This window comes from Ahaetulla prasina, chromosome 3 (genome assembly GCF_028640845.1).
Source record: "Ahaetulla prasina isolate Xishuangbanna chromosome 3, ASM2864084v1, whole genome shotgun sequence".
Classification (NCBI taxonomy): Eukaryota; Metazoa; Chordata; class Lepidosauria; order Squamata; family Colubridae; genus Ahaetulla; species Ahaetulla prasina.
The window spans coordinates 140,426,824-140,446,765 of NC_080541.1; the positions used below are offsets into that span (position 1 = coordinate 140,426,824).

Sequence of the window (19,942 nt, forward strand, 5' to 3'; positions counted from 1 at the left end):
GACAAGGAAAATCAATGGGGAACCCAGATTCACTTAACAACTGTGTTATTTACTTATCAACTGCAGTGATTCCCTTACTAACTGTGGCAAGAAAGGTCCTAAAATGGGGCAAAACTCACTTAACAAATGCCTCACTTAACAACATAAATTTTGGACTCAATTGTGGTTGTAAGTCAAGGACTACCTGTATTCCAGAAATAAATATTCCCTTATCTCATTAATTATTTTACATAATTTGCTAGCCAAGAATGTTTTATAGTAGAAATGTCTTAGTAGTAAGCAGATGGGATGAGATCTTCACATCAATAAAATCCCATTTTGTATATTGATAACTGTCACAAATGAAGGCAAATATACAAGTCCTAGGATAATGTTGCAGGATTCAATCTGGGTCGGTCATCAGGACCAGAGATTTAGTCTTCCAAGCTTTCAAACTCATATTGGAACCCATCCTCAAGGAACTTCTTTCTAAAAGAATGTGTGCTTTGGGCTAATAATTGATAATTGTGTTCCTTATGCATTCTTGCTGATATGCCTACATGAGATCAAAATGCCACTTAGTACAGCATATATACAGATTTACAATAGGTAGCCTCATTCAAGACCTACTCAATGTTGTCACATTTCTCAGATAGGTATCGTATTTCCCAACAAATAAGACTAGGTCTTATATTATTTTTTGCTCCAAAAGATGCATTAGGTCTTATTTTCCGGTTTGGTGTTATTTTGGGGGAAATACAGTACTAAATGTGTTCGTCTGGCTGACAATCTTAACTGGGGCTTAGTTTAGGTAGGGCTTATATTACAAGCATCCTGAAAAAGCATGCTAAGGCTTATTTTCTGGTTAGGTCTTATTTTTGGGAAAACACAGTGGCAGTTAAGAAGCCTGACACACAGTAATAGTGTTATCACTTATAGACTTCAATGGACCAGCTTTTAGCCACTGGTTTTTTCTTAAAAATCAGCTGGCATTTGTGCATTGGAAACAGGGGCTGTTCAGCTAGGCTACAGCAGTACAAGATCCCTGGCTTATGAATGTAGTGAACTTATGTAGATTGTTGGTGGTCCACAGACCAGTTTTTGAGAATATTTGTCTCAACAATTTGTACCTTGTCAAGACACAGAGGAAAAAGAAAAGGCCTTAAATCCACCATTACAATTTATATACTTTACAAAACAGGAATAGAATAGAATAGAATAGAATAGAATAGAATAGAATAGAATAGAATAGAATAGAATAGAATAGAATAGAATAGAATAGATTTTTTTATTGGCCAAGTGTGATTGGACACACAAGGAATTTGTCTTGGTGCATAGAGGAAGACTGAATTGTTTATTTCAGTGATTGATAATAATTAGTTACAGAGCTCTTTAACCTTTGCCATTTTCTTTGGGTTTTGCTGGAGGTCTTTCAGTTATATTTTTTAAAGCAGGGGTCTCCAAGCTTGGTCCCTTTAAGACTTGTGGACTTCAACTCCCAGAGTTCCTCAGCCAGCTTTGCTGGCTGAGGGACTCTGGGAGTTGAAGTCCACAAGTCTTAAAGGGACCAAGGTTGGAGACCCCTGCTTTAAAGTATATTCTGTGAACCAAAAAACTAACTCTAAGCAACATTTTTCCTCACAGGGTCCACGAGGGTTATTGGGGCCCAGAGGAACTCCAGGACTACCAGGACAACCTGTATGTATTTCAAAAAAGAACTACCTTGAAATTTTGAAATTTCCTTTGAACGTGGTGGTAACCTATATTAGTTTTTCTGGTTTGTTTTTTTTAATGTAGGGAATCCCAGGTGTTGATGGACCACCAGGCCCAAAAGGAAACCTGGTATGTAGATTCAATTCTTTTCTCTTTGGGTAGCTGAGTCAAATAAAAAAATTTTGTCCAAAGAAATCCAAAATAACAACCTGCAAGTTGATAATTCTCCTATTCGTGTCTTCAGTGCTTTATATTTATTTGTACGTTCCTCACATATTGTGGATAAAAACTGCATTTTATCCTTAGTATGAGTCTTCTGTCTTATCTACCCACACACCAGTTGGGGTGCTGAAGAGGACACAGATTAATTGATCTATACTGCCAATTACGATTTGCAGTCTCCATGGAACAAAAAAGTCTGGAGGAGATATCAATACATAATTCTTCCACTTTTTCTGTAAACTCAGTGTATTTTTCAAGTGACGATGTGAAATAACAAAGGGATTAATATTCTCCTGTGCATTTGTTATAAAACAGGGTCCACAAGGGGAACCAGGACCACATGGGCAGCAAGGTATCCCAGGCCCACAGGTAAGCCCTTGTTTGATAGCTTTTGCCATTTTAGAAAATATTCAGGAGCATCAAACATGAACAGTTCAAATATGCATGAATTTCCCCGGTTCCATATGCTCTTACTTCCCTTCTTATTTAAAAAATGTTCCTGGTATAAAAAGGAATAAATGTTTACATTACCTTTTCACAAATCTTCCAAATATAATTAGGGGTTTTTTTGGGGGGGAGTGGGAGGGATGCAGTGATGGGTTTCAAATTTTTTTACTACCAGTTCTGTGAGCATGGCTTGGTGGGCGTGGCTTGGTGGGCATGGCAGGGGAAGGATACTGTAAAATCTCCATTCCCTCCCCAATTCAGGGGAAGATTACTGCAAAATCCTGATTTCCTCCCGATCAGATGGGACTTGAGAGGCAGAGAATAGATGGGGGTGGGGCCAGTCAGAATTTTTACTACTGGTTCTCTGAACTACTCAAAATTTCTGCTACTGGTTCTCCAGAACTGGTCAGAACCTGCTGAAACCCACCTCTGGAGGGGTGGGGGAGAGATGACTGGTTTGGTACCAACATGAATAATAGCATAAGAGAGTTTCATCATGGATCATAGGACAACCCCGCTGCCAGCAGAACTGCCAGTGTGAAAGTTCTTACAATTATCTTGTTTTCGCTAACTCTTAATTGTGTTTCGTTAAAAAGGGGTTCTTAAGGAAAGAATTCTTTTTAATGATACAACTCTAGAGAAAGGAATTCTGTGATTGTTTGGATTTCTCATGGTATGTTTTTTATGTTTTCCACAGGGGCTCCCAGGTCCACAAGGTCCAATTGGCGTTCCAGGTGAAAAAGTAAGGAATATTCCTTTGCTGAATAATCAGCGGCAAAAACTCTGCTTTCTTAAGATGTGGTTTGATTTTTCCCCCCCCTAAAATAAATTTCAACTAGCAGTCCAGTTTCTTGGGATGCACTGATACTTTTCTTATGACCTCTAACCTTATTTACATATACCTGTACTCTGTGAGGAGAAAAATCCTGCAGCTTGGTAGTAGAATACATATTTTTTACATCATCCTGTTTTCTATTTACCTTGAATTTACAATATCAGAATAAGGACCATTTTCTATGTTTGAAAGTGCTAATTTCCACTTCTTCAGCTTTGCCACCTGTATGTAAACCCTTTGAGGTAGCCCAAATTAGGAGGCACATCTCACAGGTTTGGCTGTAGCTCTATCTTACTGATAGAGATATAATACATAATCAGGATCTCGTGAGTTAAATATTCCTTTCCTATTAGACTCCAGTAAATTAGGGTCAAGTCAGTCTCAGCTTATTTGTCATGCTTTTTTTGTTTCCTAGGCCGCAAGCTTGCTTTTTTTAAAAAAACTGTTGTCTCCACCAAGTTTGTCGCTGTGGCCATAATGACTTTTTTCTAGAATCAATGTCTAATGGAATTAATGACACTTGAAGAGGAGTCAAAGACACTTGAAGTCAAAATAGCAATTAAAACTCAGCCTTATGTCAAAGAATAAACTAATTACAATAGGTCCTTGGAATATAATTTCCTTTTTATATTGAAAGGAGAGTGAAGCTAGTTTAACCAGAAAAGCTTGAGGTCCTATGCTCACTGTTAAAAATCAGCCTGGTTCTTTAGGTCAGTTAGAACTTGCCCTTATAAGGTCTTTCCGCTGTTACGAGGTGCATTTCTAAGCACATTCATTTCTCATAGAGGTGATGTGCATACATGGAATGCTTGAAATAGCCTTTGGCTCCTATCAGTTTCATGAAGATGAGGCAGAGATGTAGATTCTGGCAGACTTCCCTGGCCCCAGGATATCCATGTTCTAAGGGAAATACTCTCGGATGCCTTTCCATGAGGCATTATTAATCTGCACTGAGCAACATCAAAATTCAGAGCTGAAGAAGCTGAAGCACGCCAAGTTTCAGAGCTGAAGAAACTTCTTGGATGAGAAGTGAAGCATCTTCAGGGGGAAAAACAATCCAGTTGTCTTTTGAAAAAGCACTTTTGGGAAAACCATGACCTGGATGACTGAGAATCTCCATAGTCAACATCAAGATAGTTTCTGTGTGGACTAATTTTCCATTGTATCAGTTATAGCCTATTTCTTTTTCTTCCTCTCCCATTCTTTGGGTTCTTTGGTCAGTCATCTTTAACCAAGCATTCTAAGTGGTGATGCAGATGAAGATTTTGCTCTTTATCTCATTATCTGTGATTGTCAGAGGTAGAGCACTAAAAGTTGTAGGATGTCTTCTTTACCTTTAGAGATTCTTTGTTGAAATAGAACTCTAGAAATCAGATGTCCATATCTCAGAAAAAGCCTCCACATATGAGATATCTTCTCTAGGATAGAAATGAAATGAAGTTGCAATAGAAGGGACCATACTGTATCAATAAGACCTTCTCATACCAAGCCAGTTATGACAATGAATTCATATCTTTGATCCATATTGTGATCAACACTAAATACATTCTGTTAATCTCTAAATTCATGTTTAAATGGTTTCATTTGAATTCATTTCATTCCTAAAAAATAACATGTTTACAAGATGCATCTTCTCACATGCATGAGGACATAAAAAGTACCCTGCTGAATTAGACAACTTCACGGTAACCAAAACATCTTGGAAACCCATAAACTGAACACAAGCACAGTAATGATCATGATAGTGTGTTAGCTTTTACAGGTAGACCAGACAGGAAACATAACCAGATGAGCTAATTTTGCTTTATCCCAAGTCTACATATTTCTCATCTTTTTTTTTAATAGCCTGAGAAGTTAGCGGGGTTTCTTTCTGAAAGGAAGCTGTGGTTGTGCTCTCTCTTACTTGATTAAAGGCAGCATCAACCCCCGATCTCCCAAGGTCATTCCCATACACCATTACATACTGAAAGACATGATGATGAAGATAATGAAAATAAAATATATCTTTCTTGGTTCGTAGCCATCGGTTGGGTTATCTTCTGCTAGCGGCTTTTACCTGAAAGCAAAAAAAACAAAACAAAAACCCCTTAACTGGAAAGATTGTGTTAGATTTTTGAGAATACTTTGATAGCAAAACATGTGAAGACCATTCTTTCAAACGCATACAATATCTACTGCAGTATCAATTCACCATTCATTTGTAACTATTATCAAAAGTTGCCCTAGCACTGTCTGACTCCAACTGATGTTAAGGGACTTTGGGGCTTGAGTAGATAAATGGCAAATACAAGCTACCTTTGTTCTGATGAAGCAGCACTTCTACAAAGGCTGAGAAACTAGTTCTCCATCTATGTGTGTCCTAAAGTTTAAACTCCGAGCTTCTTTCTCCTATACTTTTGTAAAGGACTACAATAGGACCTCTGGTCATGACCATGGTTCGTTCCATAACTTTGGTCACAAACTGATTTGGTCGTGACCTGAACCTAATTTTGGAAATTTGGCGCTTACAAAAAAAAAAAAAAAAATGATACGGAAGGAGAAATTGGCCACACAAAAAAAGTAATTGTGAATTTTTTTGGTCAGAACCCGATTTGGTCGTGGTTAGAAGCATTCGTGAGCAGAGGTTCTACTGTACTTGCACTCTCCTCTCTGTCTTCCTGTCTCTCTCTTACTCCCTTCCTTCAGCTGGTCTTGTGCACCTGGCCTGTGTTTACAGTATGGTCATGTTTGGCCCCAGGCTCCTCATTTCTACTTTGCAAGCTCCAGCTCTCACAGATGTGTAGCTTCGTAACAAAGTATAAATGCTAACAAAATGCTGCTTTTACTGACACCAAAGCTTCTTGCTCCAATCACATGACAATAGATCTGATTAGAAAAAGGTGGATTTGATTTTTTTTAAAAAGTTTCATCAGAGTGCATAGGAATTCGAATATCGTATCAGTTTGCAAACTTTTAAAGTAGCTGCATCTTTTCCTGCAATCGCATGGCAGTTCTAATCCTAAAATCACATCAGTTAAAAACATTTCTTTTAGGTCTCATTCAAGCTATGTCCCCATGTCGGTTTTTTTTTCTTTTTTTGAGATTGTCTGCTTTATCCCATCATTTCACAATTGTGTTCATACTTGTGATATTTTTAGAAAACGACAGTACTCACCTATGAATATCACTGTAACAAAACATGAATAATAGCTTGGGAAAATCTGAATGTTGATAAATGAAAAAAAGTTCATTCATTTTTATTTATATAAAAATGGAAGAAATTAATTTTGTTTCCAGATATTCATGCCAATTTATTTGAGAGTCTCACCATTCAATCCTACTCATGAGTGTTAAAATACACCACATTTCTAATCTTTATTCAATATACTCGGATAAAAAATAATAATGGGGTGTGCATATGTAACTGATAAAAGAAATGGGAAAATGATTTTGAAAAAAAAATCATGCCACAATATTAAGTTCATCCCATCCAAGTGATATGTTCCCAATCTTTCAGCTGGATGCCAACTTTAAAATGCTTTAACTAGCCTTCAACATTGAAGTGCTACTTCATTTCTTCTTCCTGATTGAGTTTTGATTTTGATTCAAGAATAATCATTGACTTGCAAACATTGGCAGCATGCCAGTCTACCTTATCTTTGGTTTTTCAAAAATCTTTTTTCATCTCTTTCTCCAGGGACCTCAGGGCAAACCTGGTCTGGCAGGACTTCCTGGTACTGATGGCCCTGCTGTAAGTGATACGTAATTTAGTCCATTTTATGTTTTGGGTTAAGAAATCGTTTTGCAGTGCTACGCTCATGAATTTCAACAAGGAAGTTGCACACCAATAGCTTGAAGTAGAACATATAAAGCTTATCCGGTTTCATTATTTCAACCTGATCCACATTTCTCATCTAAAAAAAGGGTCATTGAAATGGCAGATGAGAAATTGCACTGGCACTTTTTTTTTTTTAAATGCATTTAGTTGCCTGACCTGTGTAGGACAGATATAAAATTCTGAAATTATCAGGATAGAAATTTTAGGAGAAAACTATTTAAATAAATAGTGCTGTACTGGTAAAAATGTTTCTTTGCTTTTGGGGTAAGGTTGAACTCACAGCTTTTGAGTTCTAATCATTGTGGTACTTTTCATTCCAAAAATTAATTTCAAAATGAAACAACAAACTTATTCTGCTTTTATGAGCTAGAGCAGGGGTGTCAAACTCAATTTCATTAAGGGTCACATCAGGGTTATGTTTGACTTTGGGGGGGGGGTGACCAGGGTGGGCGTGGCCAGCTGGACGTCACTCCTGTCAGGGGTGCTGGTGGTGGCCTGAGCACTTTGTCAGTAAAAACAGGCTCCCAAGCTCCATTTTCAGCTGCCACTGTCTCCTGCAACCCTCTGCCAGTGAAAATGAAGCTCGGGAGGGCGGAGCTCTGTTTTTACTGGCAGAGGATTGCAGGAGGCCATGGCAGCCAAAAACGGAGCTTGGGAGCCCATTTTTCCTGGCAGGAGCACCGCAGGCCAATCCTTCGCTGTTTCCAGGGTGGCCCTCTGGGCCAGTTTTAAGTACCCCGGGGGCCGGATCCGGTTATGTGTTAGCTGGGCAACCACACAGCACAAATGACATATACCACATAATATGTCATCTGAAGAAACTTCTTGGTTGAGAAGCAAAATGTCTTCAAGGAAAAACAAAGTCCAGTTGCCTTTTAAAAAAGCACCTTTGGGGCAACATGACCTGAGAATCTCCACAGACATATACCACATTATTATTTTCACTCAGATGATGATGTAATGATACAAATAATAGCAATTGTCCTCTACAGTGGATAACCATGTTTTCAGTATTCTCTTTACCTCTCACCCTAGGCAAATGAGGATAATGCATCATTTGTGAAGTCAGATACTCAAAATTCCAAAGCTTAATAGTGACTCTTAATGATATGCATATATGAAGCAAAGTCAATGCCAGAAAGAGCTAGCTGTATTAGGCCAATTAATCTTAGCGGTCAGGTTCACTGCATGGCAGTTGCAAGTTAATCCATTATGGTTTAGACTGTGATCCAACAAGTTAAAAAAAAAGATGCTATCAGGAACACTCTTGACAAACTTTGTACTACCAGCTCCTCTGATTACTTATTTAGCCTCTGATGAGAACATAAGAAAAGAGAAGTAAACATATACACAAACTTCTTTAGATAAGCAACAAACTGGTAGATTATTGAATTTCTGTTTGGCTTCACATAGGACTACTGGGCTATATTAAGTGCCATCTTCAATTTTACAATGCTTGATTAGACATCTTTCAAAAAGAGGTAGATACACAGATAAAACCAATTTGTTACAGCTGGCACATTTGCTATATTTACTTGAGAATACCTTTATTTCTGCAATAATTTAAAGAGATTACAGTGCCAGAGACTATGGTATACAAGCAAAAAAGTTCTCCCGCCCCCATCTCTCTCATAATTACAAAGCAAGAGAGGAGGAGCAAAAGTTTAGGATCCGTGCTTAAATATATGCCATCATTATTTTGTACAGACTTGCCTGGGCTGATGCCCTGCAGACATTCTAGCCCACAACTCATATTGGTTACTACGTATATCTGTGCTGATGGCTTAATAGGAGTTTAACACATCTGAAGAGTAGCACATCTGTGTTAAATCAGCCCTGATTTAATACATGTTTTTGTTTCAACATAATATAGAATTTGTGCCAGCTCTGCTGTCATTACTTTCCCCAGGTTATTTTAGTCTCAATGTGTTGAAAATTCTTTTTATCGATTCTCAGCCTGTCAACTAGACTTTCTAGATCTCTCTGAAGATAATAATGGGTACAGTGCAATCATATTCTGATCTCTTGGAAATAAATCCCACTGAATTCAGTGAGATTTACTTCTAGGCAACTGAGAATAGGAATGACTGTGATATGTATATATTGCCACTATAGCAATTCTTTTATTACTACACTTATAAACAGAAAGAGATCAGAATAGAGGATAGAACTGAGTTATCAGCTGAATTTTTAAGGGCAAACAGAAATGAAATATTTGCCCTAAAGTGGGTATTAAAAGAATAGAGCAAAATGGAATGAGCAGGATGATGCAACTCTAGTACAGTAGTACATTTTTACTCAAAAGTAAATCTAACTTAATCTTGGTTCTAAGTAACTATGTAAGATTACAACCTAAATCACACTCTCAATCTAATATTTATTCTTACATTTTGGAGATGGACAACGAAGCTGAAGATTTATTTTACTCTTAACTTGCATGTGGATTTAACCCAGTGGGAAAGTCTTCAGGTTATTGATTTGCACTGGCAGTAAAATATTTCTATTACTGTTTTCTTTCATCTTATTGTGCCATAACTTTAATGGTGTAGTTTAGTGTAATGTTTGGTGACAGATAAAAATAATCAATTCCTATCTTCCAGAGAAAACACATCAAATGGAGAAATACTTCCAGTGCTTTACTTGCTTTTCCATTACCTTTAGAAATATTTGGATCTAAAATAAAAGAGCATCTTTGTTGGTTTGATATATTGTCAATACTAATTTATATTTTTGAAGACAATCTCTAGATGCTAGTGTTATTAATGTAGCAAGAACAGCCTCATGGTATGCTGGTATGCGTAAAGAGCTGGATTATGCCAGTTATTATTTTGAATTATTTTATGACTCTAATTTGTTTGTAGCCTAACATTATATATAATGGGAAATGTGATATTCACCAAAATCTGCTTCCCTCCACCCCCATTCAATTTTCTTTTTTCCTAGTGACAACTAATAATTTATTTTCAGAGGAAGCCCTACAGCAGCCCATATGTAACAATCAAACAAATAAAAGGGTGATAAATGTTTGCAACAAGGTGTATTTCATTCTGTGTTTCCGACTTTCCTATATATTAAAAGAAGTGTGGGAGTAGGAAATAATTTTTGCCATGTTATCTGGTTCCAGACTAAACATTTAGCAGGAAAGATAACTAAACAACTTGTTTCTAAATAACCTTATGTTCTCTTATATATGGTACCATAGAGTTCCTATTTTAAAAGCTAATTTTGCCTTCTCCCCAAATTCCATAATATCTTTCCTGGATTCAGGGTAGATTAAATTAAGTAATTTTTCATTTTAAGTAACTTACATATAGAATTCATTATTCCAATCTGTAGAACTGGTTTCTGCCTTAGATGTTTAAAAGAGGTTGTGAAGCAAGATAAAAATCAAGATAAATGATCAAAGTCCTGTTCGGTATGTTATGCACATGCAATCAATCCCTGTTGAACAGGGAATAGAACTTCAATTATATGGTTGTGTCTCCCATCGAAAGCCTGATACATGGACTCAGGTGGAGGCTATTAAAATTAATTTGCTCGCACAATAAAATGGAATCTTCCAATCAGAATGTCTATGAAAGAGAATGCCAAAAGAACAGGACAATTCTGGTTAGCCATTCTGGGAAAGCAAGTTGCTTCCAATTTGTTGGGCTTTGACCTGATGAATCAAATGGATTCTTTTGATATTTATTCAGTGATGTCATTGTTGAGGCCAAAGCCTAGGGGTGTACTCAGCAGAAGCAACAGGTGATAAAAAGAATAGCCATTATCCATCAGATTGTCCAAAGACTTCAATGACTTCATTGTTTTACACTGTTCACCAATGATTCCCAACCATTTTTTGGCCAAGCCCCATCTAAGCATCTCTAAAATCCTGATGCCCCCACCCCCACCCCGTGACATATAATTCTTACTTTACTCAAAAAGTGAACTCTACTCATACGGAGGAAACCTAAAAGGCCATTAACTTGGTTTAAACAAGGTTCAAATTGCCCCCATTAAAAAACAGATTGCCGCCTGGTGGGGCGTGGGCCCCACCTTGGGAACCACTGCTCTAAACCTATGTCAATTTTAGACTGTGAGTCGTTCTTAGAAGATACTGAAAATAATCATTAGTAGAAATTTAGTAGAATTTGTCTATCCCTAATCAGATTATAGATGCCAAGTTTCTGTAAGAGGAGAGGGTGGATATTTCAAGTTGCTAAAGTCTTTTTAAAATATTGTTTGAGAGTAGGAGTGAATCTAATTGTATGGTGTTTGCAGACTAAGTGTTTCTCCTTCCCTAAATATATCTTGTTAATAGGGCCATCCAGGTAAAGAAGGGCAGACTGGAGAGAAAGGTGACACGGTATGTTTATTTATTTATATATTTTGCTGTAAAAAGTGTGTGTGTATGAGTGAGTTTGTAATTAGAAAAAGAGTGACAGATAAGGAACTATGTTAATGGTGATTGATATCTTAAACCATTAAAACTATAGTCACTGGAATCTAGCTTTTTACAAACTTTTTTTCTTCTACTGAAGAATATTTATTTTATTTCTCCCATGCAATTCTTTTTGTACTATTTTAGCTGTACAACAAGTGGTTAACAAAAAAACAACAGCGATACATAAATTCATCAACTGGATGTTCTCTATTTAAGGATACAAAGAGAACGTTCAGCATAAAAGTGATGGGAAAAAGAGAATATTTTCCATACTGTTTTTGTTATTGGCCATAGATGATGATGATGGTAATAATTTCATACTATTTATACTGTTCTCTAGAACAACCTGGTTTTCCCAATGCTTCCGTCAATAAGCTCAACCAATAAAGAAATAACTCTATAAATTTTCAATAAATTAGGCAATAAATCTGCCCAGAGTCATTTTGGTATGAAATGGGTGGCAAATAAATAAAATAATAAATAAATAGAATCAGAATGACTTTTTATTCTATTCTCAATGAGTGCCCCACTTGTTTTTCCATTTTAAATTACTTTCAATAAAGTAAACTTTTATTACTTCAAATCAGGGGTGAAATCCAACAGGTTCTGTCAGGTTCTGAAGAACCGGTAGCGGAAATTTTGAATAGTTTGGAGAACTGGCAAATACTACCTCCGGCTGGCCCCAGAGTGGGGTGCGAATGGAAATTTTGCAATATCCTTCCCCCAGGAGTGGGGAGGGAATGGGGATTTTGCAGTATCCTTCCCCTGGAGTGGGATGGAAATGGAGATTTTGCAGTATCCTTCCCCTGCCATGCTTACCAAGCCACACCACACCCACCAAGCCACGGCCACAGAACCGGTAGTAAAAAAATTTGGATTTCACCACTGCTTCAAATGAAATGAACCTTAAATTACTACTCAACAACTTTATGTTGGCCAGGTTATATTGTCAAAGTACATGTCACACACAGATAGCCAAAATCCAGCAGACTAGTTTTAAAACCACATAGTGCCCAATATTATCATGGTATTTGCTAATGCTCATAAATTAGTATAAAGATTTATTTGATGTGATTTTTAAAAATTGAGTATATAAAGGTACAAAATTGTCCCAAATAGCTTTATAGTTTATCTTTCAATTTAGATGGATTTGCATGGCACAGTTCACTGTAGCCTTGGTTTAAAATTCCATATTTATTTCCCACTACACTTGAAAAGGCTTTCTTAGTACAAGTTTTATCCAAAAACTTTCTACTGTTGACCTCACCCCATTCCTAAGAGGACCATAAGGGGCGTGCATAAGCGCACAAACGTGCCTACCGTTCCTGTCCTATTGTTTTTCTTTTCTTCTTCCTATATATATGCTTATACCTCCTTATATTTACTCATATATGTGTTTATATACTATATAATCTTTTGTATGATACCTACATATATTGTTGTGACAAAATAAATAAATAAAATAAATAAATAAATAAATAAAGTTTTACTAAATAATCCCTCGGTTGACTGCCATTATTCACAATTTGGGCTTCTTGACTGAGGCAATATACAGGCAGTTCTCAATTAATGACCACAGTGGGTCCCAAAATTTATGTTGCTAAGCAAGACAATTGTTAAGTGAGTTGTGCCCCATTTACAATATTTTTTGCCACAGTTGCTAAGCAAATCACTGCAGTTTTTAGGTGAATAGTTAAGCGAAGCTGGCCTCTTTATTAATTTTGCTGGTTGGAAGCTGGCTGGGAAAATTACCAGTGGTGATCAGTGCAGCTGTAATAAACACATGCCAGTTCTCAAACACCTGAATTTTGATCACATCACCATGGGGATGCTGTAGTGATCCTATATGTGAAAACCAGCCATGCCATTTTTTTCAGTGCCCTTGTGGCTTCGAACAGTCACTAAATAAATGATTGTAAGTTGATCGCAATTGCCTTAAATTAACATATTTCTGGATATTTGTGATTGAATCTTGCAGATTATATTAAGAAAGCATGTTCCAAACAGCAACTGCTGATGCTTTTGAAAAGTAAATGTGTAGCATTGTGTGTGTTGTCGTAGTACATGTATACTGTTTAAACTTCACATAGCTTAATCTATATAAAATTCAATGTCTTTTAGGGGCCTGCAGGTCCTCATGGACCAGTTGGTTATCCTGGTCCCCGTGGTGTAAAGGTATGGCTAACATTATGTTTTTATTTGATAAATAATCAACTTGGTATTAATTTTTGCTAATCTGGTCCCTTGGCCATTGTCATCTGTATTTTCCTGTAGGGTGCTGATGGCATTCGAGGGTTAAAGGGAGGCAAAGGTGAAAAGGTAATACGTTAATTTTTACATTCTATTGCAAAAAAAACCACCCAAATTAAATGTGAAAATTTAAGTGAAAATAATGTCTATTACATTTAGGTGCAAAATTATTATATGGTGGCTGAGAAATTGCCGTAGTGGCAGAGTACCCTCCTGAAATGTCTTCAGCAAAAAATTCTTGTACTTCTTTCAGAATAGGACATGAAATGTCAAGTGTGAGAAATCAAGAAATCCAGGCAGTTCAAATGAATATAAAGGTTTATTGCAAGCGTAAGCTGTCTATAAGAATCTGAACTACTAACGGTCAAAGCAAATAGGTAGTAGATAAGAGTCAGTGGAATTCAAGGTAGGCCTGGACTTAGATCTCTTGTGGGCATGAAGGGACACAGGGCAGATTACATATTTATCTCCTACCTCAGACTCAGCCTGGTCATTTTCCACAGAAAATGTGCTAATTGTTTATGAATGAGAGTTGAACACAATCTGTTGGAGGACTGGTAAATATGTATATGTGTGTGTGTGTGTTTGTGTGTGTGTGTGTGTATATATATATATATATTATATATATATATAAACATTATATATATGTTTTCTGAGGTTTTCACGGGTGTTTGTATATAGGTCTTTGGTTGTTCGGGTTTTCTCCCGTGTAAAATTGGAAGTGTCTTGGCGACGTTTCGACGAAGTCTCATTCGTCATCTTCAGGCTTCAGCTTCGTGCTTCTGGGAGCAATGTTGCTCCCAGAAGCACGAAGCTGAAACCTGAAGATGATGGTATGTCTGGAACCCATACCACATTTCAGAAATCAATACAATTGAACGTGTCTGGAAATATTTTACAAGAAGAGTTCTCCACTCCTCTGAATACAACAAAATACCTTATGCCACCAGACTTGAAATCTTGGGTTTAGAAAACTTAGAACTCCGCCACCTGCGACAGGACCTGTGTTTAACTCATAGAATCATCTATTGCAATGTTCTTCCTGTTGAAGACTACTTCAGCTTCAATCACAAACTATACAAGAGCAAACAATAGATTTAAACTTAATGTTAACCGCTTCAATCTTGATTGCAGAAAATATGAGTTCTGTAACAGAGTTGTTAATGCTTGGAACACACTACCTGACTCTGTGGTCTCTTCTCAAAATCCCCAAAGCTTTAACCAAAAACCGTCTACTATTGACCTCACCCCATTCCTAAGAGGACTGTAAGGGGCATGCATAAGAGCACAAACGTGCCTACCGTTCCTGTCTTATTGTTTCCTTTCATTATATCCAATTAAGATAGTTATTACATACTTATACTTATATATATGCTTATGCTTATATATACTGTTGTGACAAAATAAATAAATAATAAAATAATAAAAATAAATAAAATAACATAAAAAAGAGAGAAACAAAGACTGTCAACAGAACAAACTAGATTTCATTGACTGGATGACTTGGAAATGCTGTTTTTTGAACTTTCCAGGTGCAGATTTATTGTGGTTATAGCATCATTGCAACAAATAAAATATGGCTATGTTAATCAGCCTTTAATCAGTAGTAGTATCTTTGGATTATATTCTATTCGACTTTTGAATATGAAATATCTGATGGGAAAAAATCCCAACACTTTTAAAGCTGGAAATATAAGTAGGAAATTTAATAAGGAAAAGTAATGTTATAATGAAGAGCTCATTGACGAATTAAGAAATGAATGCTCCTATTGCCTTAAGCACCTTTCTCATTATTCATTCTACTTTTTTTAAAGCTGAAAAGTAATTCAACTCAGCTGTGACATTTTTTCCTTGGATATAGAAATTGCCATATTGCAGTAATTTGGTGTATTATGATCTAGCTTTAGTAATGTACATTATTGTGACTTACAGCAAAAATAGCAATGTTATGCCAGTCTATTACTATAAAAAAGGCTTGCTTTGAAAATAGCTATGGTTGTCATATGCATTATATTAATTTATCCAAATTCTTTAACAACTTCCATTCTGGTTTCTTAAGGAAGTCTATTATGTTTCCCTTTCTCACCACAAAAACATAGGGTGAAGATGGCTTCCCTGGATTTAAAGGTGATATGGGCCTTAAGGGTGATAGAGTAAGTATTATTTTAAAACCTCTTTAGATCTATTGATGGATTGTACTTAAATTGATAAAGGGAACTTTCATTATCACTTCATCCACTCAGGAGGTTTTTTAGTCTCAGTTGAATACTTAGAGATCTTTGTTAATGGAAACTACTGTGTTATGGATATGATTGATTCTTCTGAAGTCTTTTCTGTTCCCCAAAAGGAAAGGCAAGATGACTGTATTAGATTTTTAATAATTAGTTTCTATGTTGCTCCAATCATCAACTGATTAAGGAACTGATTATCCTGCCATGTGTAAGTAGGAATAAAGCAACATGATAACTAACAAGGTAGGTAAAATGAGGACCCAGATTGTTGGGGGGGCAATAAGTTGATTTTGTAAAAAATATACAAATAGAATGAGACTATTGCCTTATACACTGTAAGCCGCCCTGAGTCTTCGGAGAAGGGCGGGGTATAAATGTAAACAAAAACAAACAAACAAACAAACAAACAAACAAACTTTAACATCCATGAATTTAATACAATATAGTAGAGTATTCCTATGCTAAGGAACCGTACAAATTTATTCAATCATATACTATACAGGAGGAATCTTTTAATTCATCTCCACTCAAAGGCCTGATGTAATCAAAGCCAGGTTGATTACTGTCATAAATCCCAATACAGGTATTCCTTAATTTATTACCATAATTGGGACAGGAATTTTGGTCACTAAGCAATATAGTTGTTAAGCGAATCATCTTGAAATCTGATTTTATGATCATTTTTACCTCAGACACCTGGTTGTTAAGTGAATCGTGGTTGTTGAGCAAATCCAGTTTCCCCAATTGACTTTCCTTGTCAGAAGCCATCAGGGAAGCTCACAAATCACAGTGCCATGACACAAGAAGCGACATCCATTGTAAATGCATGCTGGCTGTCAAGTGCCCAAATTGTGATGACATGACTTTAGGCATGGTGTGACAGTCAAAACTGGATGGGTTGTAAGTCACTTTTTCCATGGCCATTGTAATTTTGAAATGTCATTAAATGAACAATTGTAAATCAAGGACTACCTAGATTGTTGGGCTATCCAGAGAAGACCTTTGCCAACAAGACCTTGTAGGTGACAATGTTTAGAAGAAGGAACCGGAAGGCATGTGATCTTTGCTAGCAAGACAATAGTTTAAGCTTTGTACTAGAACTTCTCTATCCTCCATTCCTCTTCTCGCCATCCCTATCCAGTAGATTGATGAGAGCTTTTAGTAGTCTCTACCGTTTTACTGCAAAACTTTAGGAAATGTCAAAAGATACACTTGCTTTTTGAGAACTTTTCTTAAGAGTTGTATTTTATGGGGCTGCATGGCTTCTGATTTTTATAATCTGAGGATGGGTTAAAACTTTTCATTAAAGCTTTATTTATGCTTTATTAATCATTGAATTTTGATTAATACTGGTATTTACTGTTTAATTGTTCCACTTTGTCTCACCTTGGCTGGAAGGTAACCTTAAAGTAATTTAAATTATAAATTAACAACACACAGTAGTGGAATCATTGTTCATGCATTCCTGTATGCTACTCCTGAAGTAGCATTGCTTTTAGTATTTTCCGGACATTTATGATTTATGATTCTCATTATTGGTATGAATATGTCAGCTTTTGTACTCTTCTGACAGATCTCAAATTGCTTGTTGCTTCTTCTTACAATGGTAGAGCCATCTTATGAATATCTCAAAAGCTCCAAAAACTTTAAAACAAAATAAAGCAATTGATTTCTTTTATTCAGCGTTGTTAGTGTAGTACAGAAATTGTGTCTCAATATAGTACAGAAACTGATATTTTACCAAAGTTGCATGCAGTTTGATACTGCTGAGCAAGACCATTTTCTGTCCTATCTGTATTTATTGATTTTTTTTAATAAAATGGATCAAGGTAATTTTTAAGAAGGATCAAGTTTGAATAATACTTTATTCAAAATAAATTGAGAGCACTGCCTAGATTAATAACAATAGCAATAGCACTTACAGTAGACATACATACCACTTCACAGTGCTTTTCAGCCCTCTCTAAGTGTTTACAGAGTCAGCATATTGCCCTCGACAATCTGGATCCTCATTTTACCGACCTTGGAAGGATGGAAGGCTAACTCAATCTTGAGATGATCAGAATTGACTCCTGGCACTCAGCAGAATTAGCCTGCAATACTGCATTCTAACCACTGCACCACCATGGTTCAGATGATAAATCTTGAGGGATCTGGAACGAAAAGGTTTTACAGAAGAAAAAACTGAATGAGGATTTCTTCCTGTATCACAGTTGGCTCTAATTAATAGTGTTAACCCTTCTGATTTTAGCCAGAACAACTAATGAGGATGCTGATTAATCAAGTTATAGATAAGAAAGCAAAAGGATGCCAACTTTTTTGCTTTCTGCGGTGGCTCCTTAGCTATTGTCTTTAGAAAGCTTTAGGAGGAACTTAATTTGAGAGAGTCAGTAGGTGGGCTTTGATTAGTGTTCAGGGTTTTTTTTTAATTGTGGAGATAGGTGGTTAATTTTTATTGTTTTATTTACACAATATTTTTAAGGGTGAAGTTGGTTCTCCTGGTCCTCGAGGAGAAGATGGCCCTGAAGGTCCCAAAGGTCGTGCAGGTCCCACAGGAGACTCAGGTGGCCCTGGCCAAGCTGGAGAAAAGGTGAGTAATGGATTGATATTTCTATTATGAGAATTGATTGGCACAATACTAGCAAGAATGTGACAGAAATAATTGAAACACAAAAGCCATATGGAAACATGTATGTAGACTGTGTGGGGACCTCAGATTTGTCATATATTTGGAGTTATGGCAGGGGTCTGCAAACTTGGCTCTTTTAAGACTTGTGGATTTCAACTCCCAAAGTTCCAAAGAACTCTGGGATTTGAAGTCTACAAGTCTTAAAAGAGCCAAGTTGGCAGACCCCTCAGTTATGGGAACCTACATCACATGAGTCCCTTTTTTCCAGGGGGAAAAAAAAGCAACTCACATTTTTACATGATGGCTGTTATGTCAGTAAGAGGTGTAAAATGGAAAACCAAATCTCTCACTTAAAACCACAGTTTCTTATCAAAGAAGGAAAAGAAGAACCACAGTACATAGAGCAATGGACCAAGAGTAGTTTGTAGCGTCTCCTCAATATTTTGTTTCACTTTCTGAAATAGTCCTTTAATTCACTATTCCTGGATTGTGTTTCTGTATCTAATGTCTGTACATTTAGGGAAATTCTTTCACCTTTCCCAAATTACTTCCAGGTGTCCTTTCTCTCTGCTTGGTGTGTAGATAGCCTTTCATTCAACTACATTTCTGCTTGATTGCATCGGTGGTCTGATCAAAGACAGGCTTGTTTATAAGAATCTTTCGAATGACTCTCCCCAGGTGATTCCCTTTCTATGTAAAAAAGAGAAAGGAAGGTTATAATTTGATGCTAGAGAGCTTTATAAGCTGTCATAAAAATACTTTCAAAGTCAGATCATTCATTCCAGAAAATATTCCTTTCAGCTTCACTTAACTGTTGGGAGCTATTTGGAATTAATGATCCTTATAATGTTTCAAGACATCTTGCCAGCTGTTAAAAAGGTCATGAATAAAGAACGCCACTAGTATAATTATGGATAAATGGTAGCATAATTGCAAAGTTATTACTAAGTCCCCATTAAATTCCAATTCCATAAAAAACAGGACTATACGAAACTCACTTTCTCCCGCAACCTAAATTAATTCCTATTGTGCTACTTTGATAGGGAAGTATTACGATAGGTATAGAATTCGGCTGAAAAGAGTGTGAGCAGAAGAAAAGAAGACAGAGTTAGCGCAATTTTGCAAAGGTTTACATGAGTGTATCTTTATGTGAAGTTGTTACAGGTTGGTTATAGAGCAAGCTGCGTCTTTACTTCCTCCGCACTTTGTGCAGGGATCATAGAATCTTAGAGATGAAAGAACCCATTGAGGCCATACCCTGCTCAGTGCAAGAATTAAGGTATCTCTGATAGATGTCTGTCAAGTATCTCCTTCAATACATCCAGCTCTTTTCCCCTGCAGTGCCGACAGTTGGTTCCGCTGTCAAATTACTTTTAGTATTAAAAATTTTTTA

At 36.6% G+C, this 19,942-nt stretch overlaps 1 protein-coding gene across 1 annotated transcript in view; it reads left to right on the forward strand.

Annotated features, from left to right (window-relative positions):
* The window catches only part of COL11A1 (collagen type XI alpha 1 chain), a 295,583-nt gene that overhangs the window by 145,358 nt on the left and 130,283 nt on the right, over positions 1-19,942 (forward strand). Inside the window, exons 21-30 of the mRNA XM_058177409.1 lie at positions 1,624-1,677; positions 1,777-1,821; positions 2,230-2,283; positions 3,059-3,103; positions 6,873-6,926; positions 11,317-11,361; positions 13,561-13,614; positions 13,714-13,758; positions 15,789-15,842; positions 18,403-18,510. Of these exons, the coding sequence (XP_058033392.1) occupies positions 1,624-1,677; positions 1,777-1,821; positions 2,230-2,283; positions 3,059-3,103; positions 6,873-6,926; positions 11,317-11,361; positions 13,561-13,614; positions 13,714-13,758; positions 15,789-15,842; positions 18,403-18,510 (558 nt within the window). The remainder of the gene's footprint in view (positions 1-1,623; positions 1,678-1,776; positions 1,822-2,229; positions 2,284-3,058; positions 3,104-6,872; positions 6,927-11,316; positions 11,362-13,560; positions 13,615-13,713; positions 13,759-15,788; positions 15,843-18,402; positions 18,511-19,942) is intronic.